General features: G+C 48.6%; 1 protein-coding gene across 2 annotated transcripts in view; it reads right to left on the minus strand.

The window, feature by feature from the left end:
- Positions 1–4626: 4626 nt before the first annotated feature.
- SNX19 (sorting nexin 19) overlaps positions 4627–25890 on the minus strand; it is a 38999-nt gene continuing 17735 nt past the window's right edge. Inside the window, exons 9-12 of one of the 2 annotated variants that reach the window (XM_032709567.1) lie at positions 24961–25145; positions 24076–24163; positions 23109–23276; positions 4627–4853 (exon numbers count right to left, since the gene is read on the minus strand). In XM_032709567.1, coding sequence (XP_032565458.1) covers positions 23153–23276; positions 24076–24163; positions 24961–25145 — 397 coding nt within the window. In that variant the 3' untranslated portion in view covers positions 4627–4853; positions 23109–23152. Of the gene's footprint in view, positions 4854–20481; positions 23277–24075; positions 24164–24960; positions 25146–25890 lie in introns of those variants that run through there. The other variant, XM_032709566.1, reaches the window with a different exon arrangement.

A 25890-nucleotide genomic window follows, 5' to 3' on the forward strand; every position in this document is an offset into this window, starting at 1 on the left:
AGGGATCCCTTGGAGACAGCAACCTAGCAAAGGATGAGCTATTTAAAAGCAGTAGCCTGTGATGCTTTGCCAAACCCTCCTCACCTGAAGAAAGCACCATAACACATTTCTTTGTTTGCCCCAGTTCACCCACTCAGAAGCAGCGGGGGGGCTTGTTTTGCAAACCACAATTTAGAAGGGGGTCTACGTTTTTGAGTGATTTAGGCTCTACAAGAAGGGAATCACACCCTTAGTGTGCTACAGCTTAACTTGGTCTATGTGGATTATTTTAAGGAAACTTTTAACACACAGCTCAAACCAATTTGAGATAGGGGCTCAAAGGCTTGAACATGAAATAGGGGCTGAAAAGGCCATCCCTACCCCATACATGGCACAAAATATCCCCAGAAAATCACACCAGCTTGAGGTATCAGGTCTGATATCAAGGGACATTGCTACACTGGAAAACATGCTGCAAGGGGCACTGAGGGTGTTGGTCCAAGACTCAGCTTCCTGTGCAGCTCTGTCACTCAGGATCTGCAGCATAAAACCTAAGGCACGCTGTCAGTAGGTTGTGTTCAAGTCTGAAAGCACAGCTTAAAGATCTCTGTGTGGGCCATCAGAGTGGGAAGAGCCAAGACCTACTGGGAATCAGCCCTGGAGTGTGTTGGCAGAGCTACACGAGAGCTCCCAGGGTGGGTATGAGCCATGCCCAGCGCCCAGTGATGGTCAGAAAAAGGTAGATTAGAGGAGCTTCTTGTGGCCACCCCTCACCCCAAGTGCCGCAGGAGGGTTTGTGCACCAATAAGGGAGGAGAAACATGGAAGGGCAAAGCACACACACCACCTGCTCAGGCTGTGCCTGCATCCAGGCAGCTCTGTCAGCCTCTCACAAAAAGCCACTACAAATATAGTTTCTCCCATCCCAGCCTCTCTCCTTCCCCTTCTGAGCTCATTCATGGCTCAGGCTCCGGGACAGCTGCCAGGTTGCCAAGTCCCCCCAGATCCCAGAGCAACACAATCAGGATGATGGCAGGGCCAGCTGCTGGAAATCAGTGCAAGATCCAAACAACTAAAGGCCATGCAGGGGAAAACAATAAACCACCAGAAAGCCCCTCACTCCTTTCCCTCTGCCTAGACATTGTGGGCTTGTTGTTACCACTATCCTTAAATGGCCAAATGAGCCCTGGCCAAATTGACAACTCGCAATGAATTTTTAAAAATATTTTTAAAATACGCTGTGTGGGGATTGAATAGCCCAGGGAACAGGCAGTGGATTTTTTTCACATCTAAGTGATTGTTTGGAATGCAGCTCAGGTCAATAGAAGTGACCTTGACTGAGACCAATGCCAGGTGACTCCAGTGTGAAATTCCCTCCTCCAGGCATCATCAGGAGTTTGTGGAATGGCAGAAAGGTGAGCTGTGTGCCTAAAGGATCTGCTAATCCTGGTTTAGCAGGGTTCATACATTTCCATATAGGCTCTGCTTGTAAGAGCTGCCCAACTCAGCAAGCTTAACTCAAAGGCAGAATCCTCTCCCTACGAGAAAAAAAATCGCTTTCTAACTACAGAATGACTGTCTCCTGCAACAAAACTCTCTGAAGTAATTTTAAAACTTTAAAATTTTGTTTAAATTAGAGCACGTTAAAGCAAGCAAGAACATCCCTGTGTAAATAATGGTAAGCACATGTCTTCCCATGGTGGTTTGCACAGTGGGCTACCAAATGTCCTCAGCTGACACCAAACATCAGCCAAGGGACATGGAGAGGATGGAGAGGAGAAGGATGCCTGCTCTCTGAACACATGGGGACCAGGAACAACACAGCTCAGTGAGGAAGATGGGATTTTGGGACACAAACCGCCACAGGACCCCCACTGACAGCAGCTGGGCTGGGACTCTGGCTTGTTCTTCCCAAAAAACAAGGGCAGGGGAGGTAGCCAACCAAAAATATTCATTTTAGTTCCAAAAGTATTGAGGATGCTCCTCATCAAGATGGGGGGAACAGAGGAACAGGTTGGGATGGGCCTTGGATGCCATAAACACTGGTGTGCTGGTTTAAAGGTAAACCGGCAGGAGAAATGAACCCAACTCAAAAGAGATTATAAGTCAGAGTTATAATTTAATAACAATAATACAATAAATACAATTGTACAGACAAACAATTGGTTTTAACTCACAAAACCCAGATGTATAACCCAGCACCCTGGGGCATGAACAGAGTGGTGTTCATTGGCCCCTGTGCTGAGCCCCACATGGTCCCCCTGAGTCCAAAGGAAGAAGGGAGGAAAACCTGCTGGTCGAGAGTGCTGCTCGCAGTCCAGTCAAGGGTGGTGGTTGCAGTCTGGTCGAGGTTCTGGTCCTCCTCTGGATCCAATGAATGGGGCCAGAAGTCCCAAGACCCCAAGATTATATATCCTCAGGTTTGAGTGGGAATGCCCAGTACCTCCCCCAGGGTGGGGAGTTCCACAATGGGTGACTGTGAGTTGTGAGATATTTTTGGAATCCTTGATGGCCCATTAGCAGACATGACCCCTCAGGCTGGGTGTGGAGGTGCTAATGACTCCCTGGAGGGGAGTTATCACACCTCAGTCATTGGTGTGAGGATAGGAACATCCTCCTATCTCAAGGGCTTTTTAAACACCTAGCTTATAGCCTGAGGGGTCAGGTGTGCTCTGGGCAGCTGCCGCAAATGGTCTATTGTTAACAGTTCCTGGGAAATGACAGAGGATGTAGAATACACAGACAGTGATGAACTGGTCCCGGCTGCTCTAACTAGGACAACTGGTGATAGTGACAAAGGACAGCTGAGGAAGAGCAGCAGCACTCAGGCAGTGAAGAACATAATATTTTACCAGCATATCACCCTACTCCAGCTCCACAGCCTTCCAGGCAGGGCTTTCCAGCTCCTGTTTCCAGCAGGCAGGATGGGAACTTGCAGCTGACTTGAATTTGAAGCCAGAACTGCGGGATAATGTTGTTGTCCCCCTTTCCCTCTGCTCTCTGTCAGGGCTGTCCACAGTGGCAAAGCCACTCTTTCTACACCCCACTGCTTCCACGCCAAGGCACACAAGTCTGGGACTTTCCCTCAAAATTTTAGGTGCCTCTGGGGGTGGGAAGGGGGCCAGACTAACCTGCCACTCTGCACCAGCCCCACAGGCGCCCAGATATATCCTGAATATAAGGACACTTAGGAAAAGCCCACTCACACCCTCCATGCTGTGCCAGCTTCACAGAAATAGAGCCCCAACCTCTGTTCAGCTTTGCTCCAAGCACATTGGATGAGGCAAAACCAAAGGTGCTGCTCCCCATTACAAACCTGGAAATAAGGAAAATAAACCAGAGGGGATACAGTTCTAGGCTGGGCTTGTCATCAGTTTGCCTCCTGAGCCATTTTCTACCACCGTGTCCCCAGTGCACTGCAGTGTATATGTGCAGAGTGTTTCTCCAGCACTGAGTCCTCTCCAGTTTCACTCCCCTTTTAGGGCAGCACATTAACCTTAGTGTGTGGCCGTCCAAAACACCCTGTTCTTTGTGGTGTTCCATGAGGGAGAGGAAGGATCTGCACCTTTGCTCTTCCAGAGACTCTTGGTTTTTCAGAGAAGCAATCACTGCATGTGTAGTCCAGCAAACCCGTGGGCTCCCACATCTCAGCACATTAACAGCTGACTAGTTCATTATTAGAGAGTCTGGTCCAGCTGAACTCCTCTCTTCCTGTCCTCTGCCTTCCAAATAGAGGGAGAGTTCCCTATGGAGAAGTCTCTCACCTACAGCAAAGGAGAGCAAAGGGTTTGTCATTTTTGGTGGGAACAGGAGCCACTACAACCTCTCGCTGAAATTGCTTTTCTTCACCCAGCTTTCATCAGAAGCATCCTGACAGCTTGTTACCCTCATTGCATCCCACAAGCTCACCCCACTGTCTCCAGGTGCATGACAAGCCTGTTCCTGCCTAAACACCACTCCTGGGCAACTGGCTTCTTTCTCTTCCATTCCTTTATCCTCCAAGGCTTTGCTGTGTGCATGGAAGACAGGACAGATGTCCAGGCTGCTGCAGTCCGGGGTGCCCTGAGGGACAGGAATTGCAGGATGAGGCAAGGCAGGAGGAAGTGGGTGCTCAGTGCTGAAGAGAAGGACAGCTGTGGCTGCTCCCAGGATCTGGAGCAAGTTAATTGATATATACCGGAGTGGGACCGGAAGAAAAGCTGGGCACTCACAGCCAAGAGAGCTGAACTGCTTTGGAAGAAGCCCTGGCCTTTGTTGGGCAATCTCTATGGAAGACACTCACTGTGCTCCAAGAGCAAAAGGCAAATTAGGGATAAGTAAACACACACCCCCTCACTCAGTCATGCACAGCCCAAAACACAGCTCAGCACAGCCCTCCAGCTTCCCACCTCCCAAAAAACAGCCTCCAACAGCCAGCCCACAGCTCATCCTGTGCAGCTGCCCCTGAGGAGCTCAATGTGAGAAACAGCAAGATTCCAGCCTTTCCAGGGCTCGGGGAAGTGCAATGCACACACCATCTTGTACAGCCAGGGCCTGTAACTCCCAGTGCCTGACAGTCTTTGAGACCTCAGGGGAGGGTCAGCAGCAACTGGGACCTCAAGCTTTCTTTACAAGGCAACATTAAATACACAGCCAACTGCTCAGTAAATAAAAACTGCAAACCCTTTATTTGGAACATTTACAACAGTCAGCAATACAACCTTGCACTTCTTTGGACTCTTGCAGTTATAATTCAATAAAAGAAAACTCCAGTTGGTTCCCGCCACCCATAAGTTCAGTCAAATCCTGTCCTGTCACACAAGCAGCAACTCAGACCTAGCCAGGACTTCCTCTGTTGCCATGTAGTAGCCCAGGATGTTCTGTTACAGAAAGGATCTGGAAACAGGAAAAACGAAAGGTATAAGCCTTCAGAAAATATAAAACACTCCTCCTTGCTGCTCCTCAAGCCTTTAATGTCCTCACTCACTGCAAGCTTCTTACTGCAAAGGGAATATCTAACACACCACAACAGCTACTTTTCTCATCCCTTCCCTAGAAAACTCAGCCCCCCCCGAGCCTCATTTATACAACTTCGTGCCCTCACACACCTGTGAGGACAGGTTAATTGGAGCCACAAGCTTAACCTCCTTCTCTCCTGGAGGCAGGACAGTTCAGTTTACTTTGTCCTCCTCCTCCTTGTTTCCCAAACAGTCAGAGATGGCCCAGGGAACTGTCTTTGAGATGCACTTTAAAGCCTTTGTGGGTGACTGATACTGGAAGATCTGGGAAGCCCTGTATTTTTCCACTTTATCTAAAAAGCTTCATAAGGCTTAGAGAGAATTACCGAGCAAGAGAACTCCTCTGAGCCACATGTGCACCCAAATCACCTATACATTAAGCTTCCCTTTTTGCATGTGCTGACACATCCACAAAATTACAGATTTAATTAACAAACATCACTGCTGTGCCCTTCCAGATGATAGAAACCCTCTCTGTGTATGCACACGCAAAACCCTTGTGCACACCCTTGTGTGCAAATGATCTGTGCTCCACTTGTGTTTGGCTTGGCTGCACAGCCTGCACTCCGTGGGCTCAGCCAGGAGATATCCAGGCTAAGATAAACACCAGGCAGCTGCTGGGAGCCAGGGATACTTTGGTGATTAACAGCTGTGTGGGGTTTACAACAGAGCCCCCCAACCTCCATGAGCCCTCCAGAACAGCCTGTGTCATTTCAGCTTTCTGTTTGTCAGGAGAAGGCTGAGAGAGATCAGAGGAGATTGTCTGTGAAAATCACAGGTGGGAAACCTGATGAGGAGAAGCTGTTGCCTAAAATCCTGTCCCTTTCCTAGCACTCTGGCTTTGCTCAGCACCTCATGTGTAGCCACAACTGTGAATGTGATTATTTCAAGGTTACTTGAATCTATTAAGCTCTTTAGAGAGTGGCCAAAGGAGGGCAACAAGGATGGTCAAGGGCCTTGAGGGGAAGTGGTGTGAGGAGCAGCTGAGGGGCACTTCAGCTTCGAGGAGACTGAGGGGAGACCTCATTGCAGTTCCTGAGGGGAAGAGGAGGGGCAGGCACTGAGCCTGTGGGGAACCAGGGACAGGACCCCAGGGAATGGCCTGAAGTTCTGTCGGGGGAGGTTTAGGTTGGAGATTAGAAAAATTTCTTCCCCCAGAGGGTGGTTGGGCACTGAACAGGCTCCCCAGGGCAGTGGTCATGGCCCCAAGGCTGACAGAGCTCAAGGAGCATTTGGATGATACTCCAGGGCACAGGGTGTGACTCTTGGGAATGGTCCTGTGAAGGGACAAGAGCTGAATTCGATGATCCTTGTGGGTCCCTTCCAACTCAGCATATTCTGTGATTTTGTTAATCCATGAACGAATAGCAAAAAGCTTCTGGAGCAGCCTGTTCTCTCATGGTTTAACATAATCAAATATTTCAGAAAAAGGTCCTGTAAGTGTTCCATTTGTGGCTCTTGACAAATGGGCTCTTCCAGTGCGGACAAGCAGCAAGTGACAGGCTTGTCCTGGAAGAGGAGAAGCTGGGAAAAGGAGATGGACCTGGACTTTAGAATAAGAATGGAGCTTATGGGGATATATGGGGAAGATATATGGGGAATATGTGGGAAAGAAAAAAACCAATATTATTACCCCTTCATACCCAGAAGCAACAGGATCATAGATTCCCAGAATGGTTTGTGTTGGAAGGGACCTTAAAGATAACATAGTTCCATCCCCCTGCCATGGGCAGGGACACTTTGCTCAAAGCCCCGTCCAACCTGGCCTTGGACGCATCTTAGGCCTTGATGCCTAACGACTGTAGCTGATCACGTCCGAAGAGCACCAGGAAATTCCCAGTCTGACTTTGCCACAGCTAAGGCAGGACTGCTGAATGGAAACCCATCCCAGCAGCACAGGATGCCTCATGCACCATTCCAGAGCCAAAGATGTTTTGATGGAGAAAAGGGGTGAGAAGTGAAAGTTGTTCACAATGCGACTGTAAAAACAAAGTCTGGGGATTAGTTAATAATGTCTGGCCTGAGAAAACACATCTCCCCATAAAGACCCTGGTTCAAATGAACTGGGGCTGTTATTAAACCCCACCATCTGTATGTCTGTTTTCCACTGGGTCTAGTGTGAATTTAAAGGGAGAAATAGTCCTCTCAATATCATTCTTCAGGGCACTTTGAAATCCAGATATGGCTGAAATATGCTGTGGCTTGGACTCATCCCTGCATCCCATTTATATTGAAACTAAATGTAAAGAGCTGCAAGCCCTCAAGCTTTTATCTAGGAAGCCTTTGTTGAAGGCAACAGCTCCTTGTCTTCAAAATGCTGAAGGATCTAGATCTGGATCTCTACTCCTCCTTTCCCTCTTCCCCACTCCCAGCTCTCTCCCTGCCCCACAGCTGAAAAACCAGGTCTAGTACTAACCCACCTGAGCTCAGGGGGAGTGGAAGCCTCCCTGGCTTGGCTCAGGTTGCCCTTTCATGCCTGATTGCAGCTTATCAAGGACCAAGGTCTAATAATGGAAAAAGGAGAGCTTCCTCTGACAGCTTAACTGATGGGTGTAATTAGGGACTGGCCCACACAGCTTTTCATTAGTGCACAGCACAGCATAGGCATTATTATGGCTGTTGTGGAGGAGTCCAGGAAAATGGCATCTCCCCCAGCCTGCAGGGAAAAGGGGAACAGAGAGGCATGGTACAACCACAATGCTCTCTGTCCTCTTAGGGATTCACAGCTGGCTATCAGGGTGTGTTTCCAGTGCATCCTGGGTACATCCAAGCACATTTTGGTTTCATTGCGTATGGTACATTCTGAATTTTTTAAACTTCTGCAGCACCCTGGTCACCAGGGTCTGAGTCTCTGAGTCTGGAGTCTGTGCTTCCTTCTCTCCAGACACTTCCTTCTCTCTAGAAGAGCCTGACCCTCTCTTTCCTGAGCCCACAGGTTGCTGGTTTTGGCTGTGGTTCCCTCTCCACCCCTCCTGAGTGCTGAGATGTCCTCCCTCAGTTGTCGCTGCTGGGTACCTGAGGTGTCTGTATCACTTCCCCTGCTTTCCTTCCTGAAATATTATAAATATTTTCTTACATAGCAAAACACAGCCATACTAAGAAATACACTATTTTTCTAGGTAGAAACAAAGTCCCTTGTCTCCCTTCCTCCCTCTGCCTTTCCAAGCAGAACCAGGTTCTCTCTCCTACGTTTCAAACAAGATTTCGGATTTGTTAGTTTGATTCTGCAGCTTCAAGCTTTCTTACTCCTGGGCAATGTCTGCTCTTCTCGTGGCTGCTTTATATAAGAACTTGTGATTCTAAATGGCAAAGTGAAGGAAAAGGAAGTAAGCTGGATATTGTGCCAGAATCACTCCTGGCACTCCTCCCATTTCTATTTTCCCTTACTTCATAAAGCTGGAATAAATCAAAGTGAGCAACACACCACTGAACTGATGAAAGGGTAGCAGAATCAGCACTCTGGTCCCTTGTACTGGTATAAAAAAGGTGTACTCCCAGTTTGCCTGAACTACAAGTGGTGGGGAAGGAGAATAGCCCTGGAGTGTTTATTAGCAGTCATAACCTTAATCAAATAACACTCAAGGATATGTAAAGGAATCTGTTCCACTGCAGCCTCCCAAGCCAAATAAAGGAGTAAATGGGACTTCTATCAAAAATCCCTTTTAAAACTCATGCGTGTTGGGCTGTTAAAAAAAAAAAAATTCTCCCAATGTCTTGTGGAACAGCCAAAGCTCCAGAGGAGCCACCCTGGATGAAGCCAGGGTGCCAAAGACTCAGGCTCTGCGGGAATCATCTCTAGCACTGGAGAGAAGTGATGGGCCAGGGTGATCCTGCCTGCTTGGAGGAGGATGTAGAGGATGAAAAGGATGCTCTCCAGAAACATCAAGGTCAGGTTGGACAGGGCTTGGAGCAACCTGTCCCTTCCCAAGGCAGGGTGTTGGAATGAGGTGATCTTTAAGGCCCCTTCCAGCCCAAAAAATTCCAGGATTCCATGATTATATGATCACTGGCCTTACAGGCATCTCCTAGCTCAGAGATCTCCATCTGCCCATTTCACTTCGCATGGCAGGAGCCTCATTCACTCCCTCTCCCCATCTGTGGGACTGCTTCAGTCAAGGTTTATATTATTATGTAGAATTACTTGGGGGAAAAAAAAGGAAAGAAAAGAAACAGACTCTGTGTAATAGAGGTACATGTAAATAATCACTGCCCTAATCCCTTCTGACAATGAAAGATATCCAACCAGAAAATGTTCAAGCCTGTAACTCAACCTGAAATTTAAGCACAAGGAAGTCATGTCAAAAGGGGACTTGGGTTCCCATAAAAGCCTCTCTGCTTCTAGACCCTGGGCCCCTTAGCCAAAAAAACAGAGCAAACTTCCAGACATAACATCTGAGAAGTGCAGGCCTCACAAAGGGAGTCTCTAACCTCTGACAGAGAGACAACCACCAGGAAAACAAGTGGAGCAAAGGAAGCCTTTGAGCCCAGATAAAGGACCTGCCACAGAACAGGGGCACGGTTTCCATCAGAGATCAAGCAGGTAGTGGTACACTACCCCAGGAGGGCTGGTGAAAGCCTTCTCAGGGGAGTAATTCCAAACCAGACTGGATAAAGCCCTGGAGAAAATTTGTGGCTGGAGTCTGTTCTCCTTCACTTTTGTGCAACAGCCCTGAAGAATGACGGAAGAAACTGGCTTGGTGTAGGAAGAGGAGCCCCTGGGCAGAGAGAGAGGGGGATTAAATAACCTAATTGTGGTTTCAGTTCTCTAGCTCCATCACTTCTATCCCACTAAGGACACGCAGAGTGTGAGGTCCCCCAGCATGGCACGGGCAGGGCTGAAAATCCTCCTGAAAGCAGCACATGTCACCTGGGGAGGGGAAGGCACCTCCATTGGAGAGATTGTGAGGACACTCTGTGTGAGGACACCTCTGTGTGAGGGCACCTCTGTGTGAGGACACCTGAGATGAACACCTCCTCTGCAGTCAGTGATGATACCAAAAAGAAGGATTATGGGCCAAATTTCAGGCTACTTTTAAGAGTAGAAGACCAGCCCATGACCCAACCTTTGGTTTTTCAACAAAGGAAGAGAACCCCTAGGACAGCATCATCTTTTCCAGGACTGGCAGCCATACTGCTCCATTCCAAGTCTCCACTCACTTTGCCTTGCCTGCCTGACCTCAGCAGCTTCTCATGGACTGCCAGAAACCTAGATCCTATTCTTCCAGCCATGAAGCACCTGCCCAGAGTGTTTCAGAATCCCCCCTTACAGCAATGTCCCACAGTCCATCAGAAAGATCCCTTGGGGGTGCAATTATTGCTCTAGAGGAACCCCAAACCTAAAAAAAGAAGAGCTGCCTCCATAGCACACACAGAAATTTTCCTCCACAGTCAAGCCACAGGACTAGGGACTGGGAGGGGATGTGGGAACAGCATCATTCAATGAGAACAGGTAACTTAGAATCCCAGAATGGTTTGGACTGGAAGGGACCTTAAAGCTCATCTCATTCCAACCCCTGCCATGGGCAGGGACACCTTCCACTAGACCAGCTTGCTCCAAGCCCCACCCAACCTGGCCTTGGACACTTCCAGGGATGGGGCAGCCACAGCTTTTCTGGGCAATCTCCGCCAGGGCCTCACCACTCTCACAGGGAAGGACTTCCTCCTAATAGCTAAACTTGCTAATATTGGAACTTGTTAATACCGAATTTGCTCACCTTGGTTTCTCCTGTTATCTCAAATTTCATGGTCCCTGTTTAGCTCAGACCCCCACCAATGCAGGATGAGCTACTGGAGCACCAGCTCCCAGTGCCTCCATGGCCCTAACAGGTCCTGCATCTGTACTGCTGGCACACTGCACCCTCTGCCTACACAGAAAGCAGCATCACCCTGATGAAAAAGGAATGTCTAGAGGAAAGTGTTGGGAAAACAAGGAGCAGCCTGCAGAGAACAAAAGCTCCTCAACTGCAGGACTCCAGAGTGTGCCAGGAGCAGTGCTGGCTGCACTTCACCCCTCTTTATCCCAAGCCTCCAAACACAAGACTCCACTGGTGTTGAATTCCCACCGCATGTGACAGGATCTCTCCCCTGATACACCAGGAAGTCCCTCTCTGCTTGTTGGGAATTTTCCAATTTGATGGTTTCTCATCGGAAAATGCCAGTACACTGAAATCAAAGCCTGTGGTGGGAATGTACCAGTTGCAGGGAATCTTTCATGGGAAACTTTTCTTCAAGCCCAAGCTGGAGCTTCCCCCTTGAGAAGTGTGAGCAAGGGCTCTCTGCATGCCACATCCCCATCACCTGGCAGAGCTGGTGGTCCCCTGGGATGGGGACACCCCCACCCCTCTCTGTATTTCCTTCTCCTCCTCTCCCCACCCCAGGACCCTTCACTGTGAGGCTCACGGCTCTGCAGACTGATTTTAACCTTTATAGATGCTGTAACCCCCAGGGACACAGACCCTTCACCCTGCAGGCGGGACGTTATTTCGGAACATGGGAAGCGCAGGGGGGGTGTGAAGCCACACTTTTTCTCTTCAAGATCACTTGTCCACCAGATTTTCCTGAGAAAAACTGAGCAGAGCCTTGGGATCACCCTGAAGGAAACAGGCTCAAATCTGAGAGAAGCTCCCATCCAGGAGCTGGGCTCTGGCCTGCACAGAGTTTGCAGGATGCTGTGGTGGCAGGAGGTTCACGAGTGTCCCCTGTCAACAGTGGCTTTCCCTCTTCCCTCGCAGGATTTGCGGTGGCTGAGACAACAGCACCATCTTGTGCCTCTGCTTGGTCTGGGGAAAGATTTTAGTGACAATCCCAAAGCTCCCTCTCGTGGATCCTGCAGCCAGCAGGTCACACCAGCCTAGATGCTCCTCTGCACATCCAAAGTTGCACATCAAGGCCAGGTTGGATCCCCATGGCAGGTGGTGGAACGAGATGAGGTTTAAGGTCCCTTCCAACCCAAACCATTCTGGGATTCCATGATCCCTTGAATTGGAAAGTTCAGAGCAGGTGTGAGGGCAAACCAGACCTTGCACTTTGCCTGCTCTCCAAATCAAAGTGAAGAAACCACTCCTGGGCATGGCAGGATGTGGCATGTTCATGCCCTGATCAACCACAACACCTGGGGGCCACACAAGGACATTGTGCAGGCAAAGGTTTATCCTGTGGGTGGGGAAGTCTGTATCTGACAGCTCAAACCTGCCCCTGAGGATCACAGCACATTATTTTAGGAGCTACCAGGTGTCACTAATTTTGTTCCCCAAAAAAATCTGAAGGGCTTGGGTCCTTCTAGAGGTGTTTGAAGACGAGGGAGGTATCTCCACCCATGACCTGCAGAGCTGGGGCCCACAGGCACTCACGTGACAGGCAGCATAACTTAAACTGACAACTTTTTTGGAAGTTTAAGGTTGTTGCAGGAGGATGCTCCCTGCAAACACTGTCGGTGCCTGCCAGGCTTTCCACACCTCCAGGGTCAGAGCTGGCACTTTAACCGGATTCGGCGCAGCACCAGGGGTTATTTGCTCATACAAAAGTGTCCCTAGTCTTTCCCAAGTCATTTCTACCCCTACTGCAACCATTTTCTAATTTCACATCGTGATGAAATCAGGTCCTTCTGAAGTTTTTCCCCCAGAAGGATCAAGATTGCAAAATCTCTCAGTGCCATCCCATTTGCCAGTGCTTGTGCTGCACTCCAGGCTAAACACAGCTGCTGCCAAGCAGAAAAGATAAACTTTTTCTTAAGGACAATACAATCCACAGACCAAACATAAAGAGCTTTTGAAAGGGTATTAGTAGCTTTAGAGGGAACTTTAGCTCTATGTTTGCCACCTGAGTGAAGCAATGACTGTAGCCCTGCTCTCTCATGCTGATCTCACACCCTGATGTCTCAAGGTACCTGATGTGTCCTCCTCTCTCCCACCCACAGAATTTTCCTCTCAAGACACAATACAGAAGTGCAGATTTCACACAGAATCACAGAATCACTGAACTTGGAAGAGACCTTCAAAGATCAAGTCCAAACACCAACCCAGCACCACCATAACCACCTCTAAACCATCAAGGGCCACATCCAGAAGCCTTTTGAAGACTTCCAGAGACTGATTCCATCACCTCTCTGGGCAACTTATTCCAAGTTCAGCCTTCCCCATGTCCCTCACCATGCACGCTGAACCTTCCAGGGAATATCAGGCCTGCCAGCCTTGTTGTTGTTCACTATCGATGAGATAATGTCTCTTAAATCTGGATCCCTGACACGAGAATATCCAACCCCCTTTTGCCTGTGGCTGCGTTCCAGTTTCAGGACAGAAATGACCAGGAGAAATATGAGAAGTTAGTGACATTCTTGGCTTGGGAATCGTCAGCCTGGTGTGGAAAGGAATGTGATCAGAAAGAGACATTGCAGTGATTATTTTCAAGGCCTTGCTGTGTGAAGTGCTTTCATCCATGCTGCTCTAAAGTGGCTTTTGGGCTCCAGGTGAACCTTAGGGGTAGAACAGGTTATTTTCTGTTGGGTCAAGAACAACCTTTAAAAAGGAATTGTGGCACGTTGTGGCTATTTATACCCTGGATGCTGTTTTCCTCAAGATGGACAAGAATGTATCCTGCTTTTCCAGGCAGGTGCTGGCGGGAATATTGCCAAGTAACATTGTGCCTACCTTGAGGGATAGGGAGTGTTTCAGATGGGGCTGCTTTGGAGATGCATGTGAATCTGGGGTAAAGCTCCTGGAACACGCAAGGATGTGTTTGAGCTGAAGTGTGTTGGGAGTGACAGCCATAAAAGCTAGTTTATTAGAATTCACTTGCACGGACAAAAGGAAAAGCTTAATGGAGCTTGATGGAGTGTCGGGAGCCCAGAGCAGCCTTGGTTCAATAAAAGCACATTGGCTTTTGAGATAGTGATGAAGTGCAGCCCTGGGAAGGCTCCTCGCATGCCAGGAGAGCTCCAGGCGCTTTGTCTTCATCACTTTGTCACAAAAGGAGCAACAAGAAACAATATGCGTCCTCTTAGCATTACTCAGTTGTTCCAATGGCAACTTCCTCTCCCAAGGCCGCATCCAGAGGAGCAGGTGAGGCGATCTGGGTGAGAAATAAAGCATATGCTGTTTGTGCTGGTGGCTGGAGCACGTGCATGGTGGTGGTGAGGGAGGAATACAAGAATTTTTATTGGCCTAATTACTCAAAAATGTGAGTGAAATTTGAAATCCCCACCAGCACAGGAGCACACGCTTGTCACACAGACAAATTCTCCAGTGGCCCTGACTATACAGGAGGCAGATAAGCATCAGAGCATCTGTGGAGGAGACTACCCAGAGCTAATGCTCTAAAAGGGACTGCAAACATGAGCAAACTAGAGAATATGTTGCAGACAGAGCATCCAGCAGCATTTTTTGCAACAAACATGTCACGAGTGCCATCAGCTGGAGGCCACTCGCTGGCAGCAAGAGGGGAGGTCAGGACCATGTGTCCTGCATGCTGTACCAGCCAGACATGGAGAGGATGAGCCCCCAACCTCATAACCTGATATTAATTAACACCAGCTCAGCTTCCACAGCTCTTTGTCCCCATCCTGTACTGCAAGAGCTCTCGAGGCACATAGGAATGGCATTACTTACAGAATTCTAGAACAGTTTGGGTTGGAAGGGACCTTAAAGATCACTTCGTTCCACCCTCTGCCATGGGTAGGGACACCTTCCACCAGGCCAGGTAAGGGGAATTCTAGTCCTTCTAGTGGAATTCTAGTAGATTTCTCCAAGAGAAGCAGCTCATAGCTGCCCTCACATGGATGTCACCACCTCACAGCCATCAAGTGAAGCTATTAAATACCAAGCACTTCCCATGAGGCTGACATTTTTAATCCCCACTCTGCATTCTCTTTTCACACACTGGTGACTGGGGCCTTTCCCCACTGTGAGGGCTTTTCCCTTCTTCCCCATTTCTCCAGCCTTATTGCTCCCTCCCACTCGCAGCTGAGAATTAAAAGACATAATAAGAGCCCTTGAACCGGACGGCAGGGTGGGGGGTTGAAAAAAAAAATCAGGTCCGTTGTTTGAGGCAGGGATTCATCTGCCTCTCCCTGTGGAGATGAAGAGGCCCTTTCACCCCAGCAACCAGAAGGCTGAAGCTGGATATGTGCTCACCAGTGTGGCTGTGGCTGGGAGCTGCCAGCCCGGGGGGCTGACAGCAGTGACATTTCTACCTCAGATTAGAGGGGATGGTGCAAAAACGCATTAGAGTTGCTGGGGAGACTGTCCCTTCATAAGGCTGCACGCCTTATGGGGTAGCTATGAAACGGGGCCACAGCGTGGCTTCAGCCCTCTTTGCAGATTAAGGTTAATCAGAGCCTCACCAGCCCATCGTGCTCTCCCAGCAGAGTCCAGACCAGCTGGAGGTGGGAGACCAGTGCTTCCAATATCCCCACCCAGTGCCCCTGCTTTGTTCTCTGCTTCTGCCCAGTGACTTTCATTACAAATATCCTGTTATTATGGAGGGAGAGAGAGGGGGGAGAGGGCCCACACAAAGAGAAAGAAAAGGCTGCCTGCTAGAAACCCAGTAATTACAGGGCTTTGGCTTTCCTGGAGGAGGATTCATACTGATTCGACATGGCTGTGGTTCACACGTACGGTTCCCTCTGGGGGCAGGCTCCTGGTTTGATTTCATTATCAGCTGCCAGGGGAACTTTTGCCCCTAAATGAGTTCCCAAAAGGGGATAGTTGCACTTTTATTAGTTGCTTTGAAAGCAGTTTTGCTGTTGCCCCCAGAAGCCTCCACATTCGCTTGGCCACAGGATGGGAGAGCACAAGTGCCACGAGCTGGGCTGTCAGAGCAGCCTTGTTATGGTCGAAATGTATGGAAAAACTTCTTATAGAATCCCAGACTGGTTTGGGTTGGAAGGGACCTTCAAGATCATCTTGTTCCAGCCCCTTGCCATGGGCAGGGACACCTTCCACTAGAGCAGGTTGCTCCAAGCCCTGTCCAACCTGGCCTTGGTCACTTCCAGGGATGGGAATCCACATCTCTCTGGTCTGTTATTGATATGCAGTCACCACCTATTTTAGCAAAATCTGGTTGAATCCTTTCAAATCTCTCCTAACCCTACACATGTGAAGACTCTGTTCTCACATTGCTTATAAAGATAAGTCAAATCTCTGTCCTTTTACAAGGCAGGTAAAACATAACTCAGGTATAAATGTGTGCAGGTAAAGTCTCGCAGGACCCAAATTTGACCTTTCTGTATTCATTCTTAAGTGTTGTGTGACTTTTTTCAGTTCAAGCTCAGCACCCAGAACATTCAGTGCCAGGACTTCTGCACAGCTCTGGGTCAAGTACCAACCCCATTTTACACCTGGGTGAAACAATGGCTCAGATTAACCAGGCCAAGTTCATGCTGGAAATCTGAGAAAATAACAACCCAAACTGCCTCTTCCCTGCTCAAAAAGCATGTTAGACACCCTCTCCCCCTCCCTAATGCATCTTTACATATTGTACACAAACCTGAAAAGGGGCCTGTTTGGGGTAATTTTACACCATTCCTCTGGGAAATGTATTTCAGAGCTGGTTTTTCATCTCCCCTGGTGATTTGCCAGCAACTCTAGGACATTTGTAGGACACCTCAACAGCAGCAGGGCTGATGATGAGACAGAAAACTCAACAGGAAAGATGTTTCTGCCATTAGCACATGGACCTTTAGGTAAGTTACCTCAATCCTTTGTGGTTTTATGATGTGCGCAAGACAAGAACCAGCACATCAATTCACTGCAGTCTCAGAGGGGAGTACAGTCATTGGATGACAAATACTAAGAAACCTCCTGTCATGGACAGTGCCCCAAAGTACCAGAAGTCACTTCAATCCCTGTAAGCTCACAAACTCCACATGTACCTGTGTGCTTCCAGGTGTCCGGATCCATTAGTCTTGGAATGAATGCAAAGTGCAGAGTTGGACTAAAGTTTGGGTTTCAGGCAACTCCAATCTGCTACTAAAAAATCGTAGAATGGTTTGGGTTGGAAGGGATGTTAAAGCCCATCTCATTCCACTCCCTGCCATGGGCAGGGACACCTTCCCCTAGACCATGGTGGAGGTCGCTTCAAGTCCTGTCCCAGCTGGCCTTGGACACTTCCAGGCATGGGGCAGCCACAGCTTCTCTGAGCAACCTGTGCCACGGCCTCACCACCCTCAAGAGGGAAGAATTTCTTCCCTCTATCCAATCTAAATCTACCCTTCTTCGGCTTAAGACCAATCCCCCTTGTCCTTTCCTTATCCTTGTAAAAAGCCCCTCTTCAGTCTTCTTCTAAAATCACTTAGGTGAGCATTGGAACTGAGTCCCAGGTTTACGGTTTGGCTCCTTGTAAAGACAGGCCCACTCACAAAACTCAGCCCCAAGCTCAGCATTTGGTTTCCAAACATGCTGAACGTTGCTTTGGTTCTCTCTCTTAATTCCCATCATCTTTCTCTTCCTCTTTTTATTTACTTCTTAATTTCCCTGGGTCTTAATTTCCTGCCCCTTGAGCCCTCCTGCGCCCAATCCCTGCCTACATGAGATTGACTCCACAGCTTCTCCCTCTTCAGGGAAAGGTCAGGGATGAAGGTTGGTGTGGGGAGAAGAAAGGCAGGAGCAGACAGAGAGGGAGCTGTCATAAAGGTCTGGCTGTGAAGCCTCTCTGAGAGAATGCCACTTGGGGAGGCTGTAACAGCTTTAGTCTGCAGTACAGGGGGATTAAAAGACTAGTTCTCACAGGACAAAAAGGAACGGAAGGAGCAGAACAAGGGCAGAATGAAGCTGCAAGGGGAGGAAGGGAGAAAGTTAAAGAGCTCAGCTCTAAAGAGCATCGGGGTTTAAAGAGCTCCAGTTGGAGCGTAAAAAATGTGAAGTGGCCTGCACAGAAAAGGGGCTTTGGCCAATGGCTCTGCTTTGCTTTTTCACACTAAGCACACACACTTCAGGCTGCTTCAATCAAGGTAATTTGGGATGTTTGGCTTTGTTCATTTTCAGGGGCAAAGGAGTAGGAGGGGGCAGCAGAAGGTTAATGAGGCTCCACCAGATGCAACACTCGAAAGGAGCAGTGGCCGTTCTGTGTTTTAAATAGCGGCTTATGGCTTTGATCCTCACCCCACCTGTCCCTCAAACCCCCCTTGTCCTTGAGGGCCACAGAAGAGTGAAGGGGTCTGGGAACAGGAAGGAAGTACGTGGAATTGTGGAACACCCTCCTCAAGTGCTGCTTGAGCAGCCTTTTCACCCCTCCACGAGGCCTGGAGATGGAGAGTGTGACTGAAAAGGTAAGGAAAGAAGGAGACTTGAAATGCTTTCCAAAAGAAAAGAAAAAAAACCCAAAACCTCAATGCATCAATTGCAGGAAATGTAAAGGCCAAGGAGCCACCAACATGGACAAGCAGCTGCACTCCAACAGGGAAAGCTGGCACTCCAAAACTTCTTGGAGCATTGCTCAGGTATTGCAGGAAATGGGGCTTCTTAGGGCTGGGTAACCTAAAACCAAGGACCGCTTTGCCAGATTAGCAAGGTTTGGACATGTCCAATATGCTTGTGAATAATATAGTATATTCTTCTCAAAGACAGGAGGATTTTTCCAGTTTAGTCTTCAAAAACCTTTGAAGCAATGGCAGCAGAGGAAGGTGAGACACCACCCATGAGTCCAGAGTTCCACTCATGAACACACGCCCGAGCCTAAGGCACTCAGAGAGTAGAGAAGCAGGTTTCCAGCAGCCACAGACTGTAACATGTTCTCTCATCTTTGATGTGATCCATCTTCCCAGCTTCACAGGCTTCCAAGCCAAGAGAGGTGCTTCAGGCAGTCAAATGTCTAAGGCAGGTTTTCCAGGCTATTTCAGCAGCTCAGCAGAGCTGGGGGCTGGTGGTGCTCTGTGCACAAATTCTACTCAAAGAGGAAAAAGGAAAGACTTTGTAACATAATAAGCAAGTTCCAGACAGGAATTAGAGTGCAGCACATCCAGCAGAGACAGGGGCTCGAGTGGCATTAAGGTAGGAAGAATATAATTACCTGACCTGGACTGTGACCAGAATAAAGGTATTAATTTATTTCAACAAAGTCACAAGTGCCAAACCCTGGATTTTACATTTAAACCCAGATGATAGCAAATCACAGCACCTTGATTCTATTCTTCCAACTTTTGGCTAGAAGGGACAGTCTTCCTGATAGGTTTTCATCCCTAATGCCTACCTTGAGAGCTCACCCTCAGCTTCATTTGGGAAGATCAATGCCATCCCAGTAGCTATGGATCTCCAAGGCAATCCCTGCACCTTGCAGGACAGAGGAACATCTTCCCAGTCCCCACAAATCGCCTGCAGGAGGTGAAGCCACACTCGGTGTCAAATTCAGCCCCAAGTTCGATCTGGTATTCATTATCCCTGCTCTGATGAGATAAATGCTTAATCGTCTGGCTGTTGACACTGGAAATGGCCCAATCCACCCCGGGGTGGATATTATCCCAGGGAACTAGGCTTCAGCCACGATTCCCACATCATGTGCCATACAATGTTCACTAGCTTGCAGGGAATGGATTCCATGGGGTGAACAGGATCCTTCTGTGGCACAGCTAATCCACAATAATACATGACCCAAGCATTGATTGTATCAGGTTTTTCTTCCTCCATTTTTTTCCTTCAACATAATATTTCAAATTTCACATGGAATTTCTCCTTTTCAGACATTCCCTACCTCCTTAGACCTTACCAGCTTTCCTGCTCCAAAGGGAACTTCCTAAGCTCCACTGCCCAAGGGATGTGGAGATGGGTCTGCACAATCCCTGCTTCTCTGGGAGTCTTTCTCTGTCTTCCAGGAGAAAGGCAATAGATCTCCACATGGCTTCCCTGGTTTCACATTCCCTGGCAAGGCTAAACCAAGGAGTTTATGTTGCAGGGAGAAAGCAGAAATGCTGATGCTGCCAGAGGTGGGAAACTGTCCTGATTCCTGATGAAGCTGTTAAGGACTGTGGTCTTTCCCATGTCTGAGCATGTGTGTGCCAGGAAGGAAAACCACTGTGCGCCAGGAAGGAAAACCACTGTCCCACACCCACTGTCACCTGTCCTGCATTTTGTGACACCTGGGAAATGCTTGTCCCCACCTTCCCACTGCCACCCGGCCTTTCTGGCTTCTCCCCTACTTGCTCTTCTCTTCACAAGGGCTGCCTTAGAGACAGTTGCTGATCAAAGGCAAATTTCAAACCCAGACAAAGAAATAAGTTTGAAATAAAATATCATTGCACACAGGTACTTGGGAGTGCAGGTTTGCTTCCCATTCAACAACAAAACAGGTTTTCGAGACAATTCTACACAGATTCAAACAGCAGCACCATAAACAGCTGATACAAAGGGTTGAATATAGGAAATACAATGGGGAGTCAGTGCATGGTGGGACTTTTCCCCCTATAGACACTATTAAATAACCAAGCTTTGTCTCTGGACTTTTGCCTTTGCCATCGTTGTGCTCAATTTAATCCCAAAATTACAGTGAGGTAAAGAACTAGCAGGAGAAAAAAGCTTATCTTTTTATTGGATTTTTTTATTCCTTAACAACAAGATCCAGAGAGGGGCTATTTGCTCCTGGGCAACTTCACCTCAGCTGTGAGACCAGACCAAGGAGGGAATGGGAGATTGAAGCCCAGCCAGTGAGAGCATGAGAAAGGGCTCAGCCTAAACGAGACAAGAAAGGGGGTTCTGGAGATTAAAACAAAGATCTCGCAATCCAAACTCCCAGGTCTGTTTCCAACTCCAATACTGACTTCAAAGTGCATGTAAGTAAATCTGCTTCATCTCTCTGCCCCAGCTCCTCCCATGTAAATAAACACAGAGGGGGATGTTGCTGCTGGTACAACCCCAAATCATGGCTACACCATCCCAGCAAAGCATCAGCTCCCAAACTGGCAGTACCCACAAATTATTTCCTGAATGTTCAGTCATTTGCATAATTGCAGAGATGAGGTTTAACACCAGGGATAACTTGGGCTTCCTGGCAAAGGAGAAGCATCAGCTCATTCTTCCAGTGCCATATCCAGTGTGTGTAAGGACTGTGCTAGACTTTTGCTCTGACCTGGAGCTGGCAGTGCATAATTTACAGTCCTTAATTTAATCCTTAATATTATCCCTAATTAATGACAGACCAGGGTCCTGGAACTCCAAACCATACAATTAATTAGGAAGCAATAGCAAACAAGCACAACAAGAGCACCTGGGAAGGCACCAAGCACAGCAGGGCTCTGCTGCATCATCCCTGGCCGATGGCTCCTGCTCCCAGTCCTGACAGCTGGGGCAGTAAATGGAAGCAACAGGAGAAAGAAGGGAAACGAGCCTAGCAGTGAAAGACAGGGTGAAGCAGCTGCTCTCCAAGTAGGTATTTAAGGATATATTTGAGCCCTCCTTCCCAATAATCTCTGCTTTGGGACTATCCCAAAGCATTCTCCAACTCTTTGCCTAATACACTTTACACCTCCCTCCTTTTCCAAGCAAGTGGCCAATCTACCATCTCCAAAGTGTTACTGCTGAGAAACGGCTCTGATAAAGTGATGCAAAACTGCTTTGCTTCATTATATTGGATTTTGCCTAGTCTTGGCATGTCCTTAGAGCTCCCTAAAAATATATTTGCAGACAGCAAGCCAATCCCTTCCTGTATTTTCACAAAACACACAGAAGCAGGAAGCAGCTCACACTGCTGTGGGTCCATTATTAAGCAGCCCTTCTGGGAAGAGCAGAACAGGCACATTGGAGTTGCACTGCCTTCCCTCCAAATGTGCCATGGAGCATACAGCTCCAAGGAACAGCAGGCAGTCTCTTCCCACCTGATACTCCATGATTCTATGAGATGAAATGCCTCATGTAGTACTGTAACAGACAGTAGCTGTGATCCTGCATGATTCCCTCTCCTTTGATCTGTAGAGAATGCCTTGATCAGCCACATCCAGCACTGCTCAGATCATATTTCTCCCAGAAATACACCAAAAAAGGTCATCAATCCAGTCTGTTGGTGCATTTCTGTCCTTTTGTACTGAGACCTGAGCAGCATTAGCTCACAAACCACTCAAGTCTTGGACAACCTGGGGAAACAGCTGCCAAATCCACGTCCATTCTGTGCCAGGTAGGACATGGTGATCTGACGAGCTTCCCAGAGCCCTCTGCACAGAACTATTGCACAGGAAACCAAAGCAGGTGACACACAATCAACACCAGAGCTCAGGTGGTACTCTCAAGCCCTTTGCTGTGATCTGACCCACTGGCTGTTCATCCCGGACTCCAACATGTTCCCTCCTCTTCCAGAGCTTCCCGTGACAAGCACTTTTGTGTGGGAGCTGATTTCCTTGCTGTGTCACACATGGGTCAACTTCTTTTCTCCTGTGCCTTCCAGGTGACAGCCCCAGGGACTAAAAGGTGACTCAGAAAGGGAATCCTACAGTCTAGCCAAGCTGCCATTCCTCCTTAGCCGGAGGAGAGTTCTCTTTCCCAGGATCACAGTCCACCTGCATCCTACTGATCAGGCAGATGATGAAGAACTAGACCATGTCAGAGCAGTGGCAGTGGGAAGCAGCTGATCTTTGTCACTAAGGCAGGACAGCAGTTTTGATTCCTGCACTGCTCTCACCTCCCAGGTATTTGGGCAGCTGGACACTGACTTCAGGACTATCACCACATCTCCACACTCCATTCCCTCCCCATCTTCCTTCTAGTAACACCAACTGGGCATTGCAAGCACAAGGCAGGATGATTAGAGAGCAGGGACAGCATTTCCCCTCCCTCCACCTTCCTGCAGGAACAACAACATCACATCAAGTCTCTCTGTGCCAGTGCCAGATGAAGCCTGATGCCACAAAAGCAAATCTTATGTGCTATCTCTGCCTTCAGATGTTACAGTTGTTCAGAAATATGGGGCGAGACTATAGGGTTTGTGAGCAGCCTGAATATCCTTCTCCAACTGCTCAGGCATCTTCATTCCAGGCTCTCCATCAGGTCAGCAATGGAACAGATACACAGTAGATGTTCAGTCCCTGACACTGGGTTTAATCCACCACCTGGCCGGAAGAGAGAAGCCTGGAAGTAGCTTCCTTTAGCACTGGCTGGAAATATTCTGTACAAGAAGATCCCAGACATGGTTAGTAAACACTGAAAATCAAATCATCCCGTGCCTGTGGCTGCTTCTCTCCCCCACTGCTGGCTCAACCAGTCCTAGCTAAAGTGCTTTGTCCAGTCCACCATAGGCAGATGGTGCCGCAGCTGCAGCCTTGGGCTCCTCACTGGAGCCCTTCAGGACCAAGAACTCCAGCAGAATGTCCAAGAGGCAGAAAACCAGGTGCCTGAAAGAGAGAGAAGACAAAGCTTAGGCTGGTCAGGGCACAGGAGGCAAAGCTCACATGAGGAAGGTGTGTTCTGACTGCCATCAGGGGAAAGAGGAATGATCTCAGATTCTGGAAGAAATGTTTTAAGGGATGATTCAGCTTTTATTCCACCTCTCCCAAACCAGCAGGCGTCGAAGCTGCTGAGCAGCACAGAAAACACAAACACACCTCCTGGAGGGAGGTGGCACATGTGTTTCACAGGATCACTGAGGTTGGAAAAGACCTCTGGGATCATCGAGTCCACCTTAAGCACTGAGTGCCATGTCCAGTCATTTCCTAAACCAGGAATGGGGACTTCAGCACATCCCCAGCCAGCCCCTTCCAATGTTTAACAACCCATTCAGTGAAGAAATTCCTCCTGATGTCCAGTCTGACCCTCATTTCTCTGCAGTCCATTACCAAACCCTTGCTTTCCAAACTCACAGCACTGGGCATAGACAAAAATACCCCCCTACATGGATCTGCAGCTCCTCCAAAAACAAACTAAACTAGGATTTGTCTTACTTCCCTGACATCCCCTAACTAAGCAGGCCCAACAACATAATTAATGACTCAATAACCTCCAGCCAGACCAAGGTCCTGGACACGCACCCTCATCACAAAAAAGCCAGATGCCCTCTAATACTGCAAGTCTGGGATAATGAGCCAGATAAGCTTCACGCCAAGCAGCTGGAAGCAGGAATTGCATGGCAAAGCCCTGAGCACAGCTCACAGACCCCATCAGAGGCCATCAGGGTAAAGACTAAAATCCACATACCTGTTTATCACAGGCTGGCTCAGGGACTCTAGCACCAGGTTCCAACTCATCCGACACTTGCTGGTCCCAAGGATTTCTTGGATCACATCTGTAAACAGACAGTGCTTTAGGAACTGCACATTTCCACAGGTCAGTTTTCTCCTGGTGGGTGCTGAATCGCAGCTTGTGATGGTGCTCTGAGCCGGAGGCATCTCATGCCCAGCATCACCATGACAGGGAACACCCAGGGACAGGACAGACTGCCAGGAAAGGGTTCCAGGCTGGAAGGGCACATACTGGCAGTGCTTTTTGATTACCAAAGGATAGTGAGGGCCCCTTACACTGCAGCAAGAAGTTAAAAGTTCAGACTGCACTCACGTGGATTAGCCAGCAGGTGCTTTAATGCCTAAGGTCTCCAAGTCAAACTTCAAGAGAGGGAAATCCAGTGCAACTGGGCTCAGGATTTCAGTCCGGTGGAAAAGCCGCAGGCTTTGCCTAGTGACTCTTCTCTGCCATGGGATCCTTTGGCAGCAGGTGGGAGCACAGTGTGCCTCTGGTTTTCCTAAGCCCTGCCTTGGGTGAGGTGGCTTGGCAGGAACTGCATCACCACTCTAAGCATGGAATTGTGGCCAGTCCCCATGTGGGAATCACCAAGACACCCATCCTTCCTCTCCGAGCTGCGCTGCTCCCCAAATACTTACGCAAACTATCCAGAACTGGGAAACTGATTTTTGCTTGCAGGAAACCATTCAAACTTCAAGGGTCATGAACCTTTCCTAGTGCCTTGGCACAAGCAAACTCCATCTCAGTGTTTAACCACATTTCCACAGATTCCAGTGCACTGGAGGGTTCTCCAGCCACTTTTCTTTCCCAAGGGCAACTGACAAGTCCCTGGGACACACTTACTAGGCAAAATCCCCATGAGGCTCTGCAGAGCCTGATCTGCTGTTGCCTTCTTCTGCTCCTCTGTCCTGGGGGGTTTAGGTACTGCTGGTAAAACTCCTCCGGGCCAGATGGATTCCTGGAGCAACTGGAGGTACTGGACCCAACGCTGGGTGCAGGTCAGGTTAAACATCTGCACTTCCAGCCACCTGTGGGCACAGGGAGACAGAGAAAGGTTAGGAAAAGTCAGTCTTGGGACCAAGTCAGGCTATTTCTGCCCATCAGGGGCCCTGGAAGGGTTAAATCAGCTTGCTGTGTTCGTTAACATGCGGTTTTCAAGTCTGCACAGCAAATATTTTCTTAAGTATTAATTAGCTGAGTTTCCCATGCACCAGAAGTAGGATATGATCCCTTTGTTACGGACAAACACGTGTGTAAAGTCACAGGGGAAAAGCGAAGGCCATAAAAAGCTCCATCATCCTGCTAATCACAGGAATCCAAGTGAATCACTGATTCCTAACGGAAGCAAAGCTAAGGGATACAACTGGTCTGAAGCTCATAAGTTATCTCCATGCACAAGCCAATACAGAGATGGAAAAACTGGTGTTTTAACTAAAAACAACACCCAGAAAAGACTGGAAGGACATAAGCATGTTCTGGCAGCCACTGTTCCTCTCATCAGTCCCTCTGCCACCAAGACAGTCAAGGATGTCTTGCCTGGAGACCAAAACAAAGTTCAAGGATGGCAAGTCATGAATATCCTACTGCTTTGCTCTCCTCTTGGCCCTCTGCTTTCCTACTCTTCACATCTGCTCCATCTACTGATGGCAAGCAATGGAATCATAGAATCACAGAATGGTTTAGTTTCGGGACCTTAAAGACCATCTTGTTCCACCCCCTGCCATGGGCAGGGACACCTTCCACTAAACCACATTCCTCCAAGCCCAACCTGGC

The sequence above is a fragment of the Chiroxiphia lanceolata genome, chromosome 23 (assembly GCF_009829145.1).
Source record: "Chiroxiphia lanceolata isolate bChiLan1 chromosome 23, bChiLan1.pri, whole genome shotgun sequence".
NCBI lineage: Eukaryota > Metazoa > Chordata > Aves > Passeriformes > Pipridae > Chiroxiphia > Chiroxiphia lanceolata.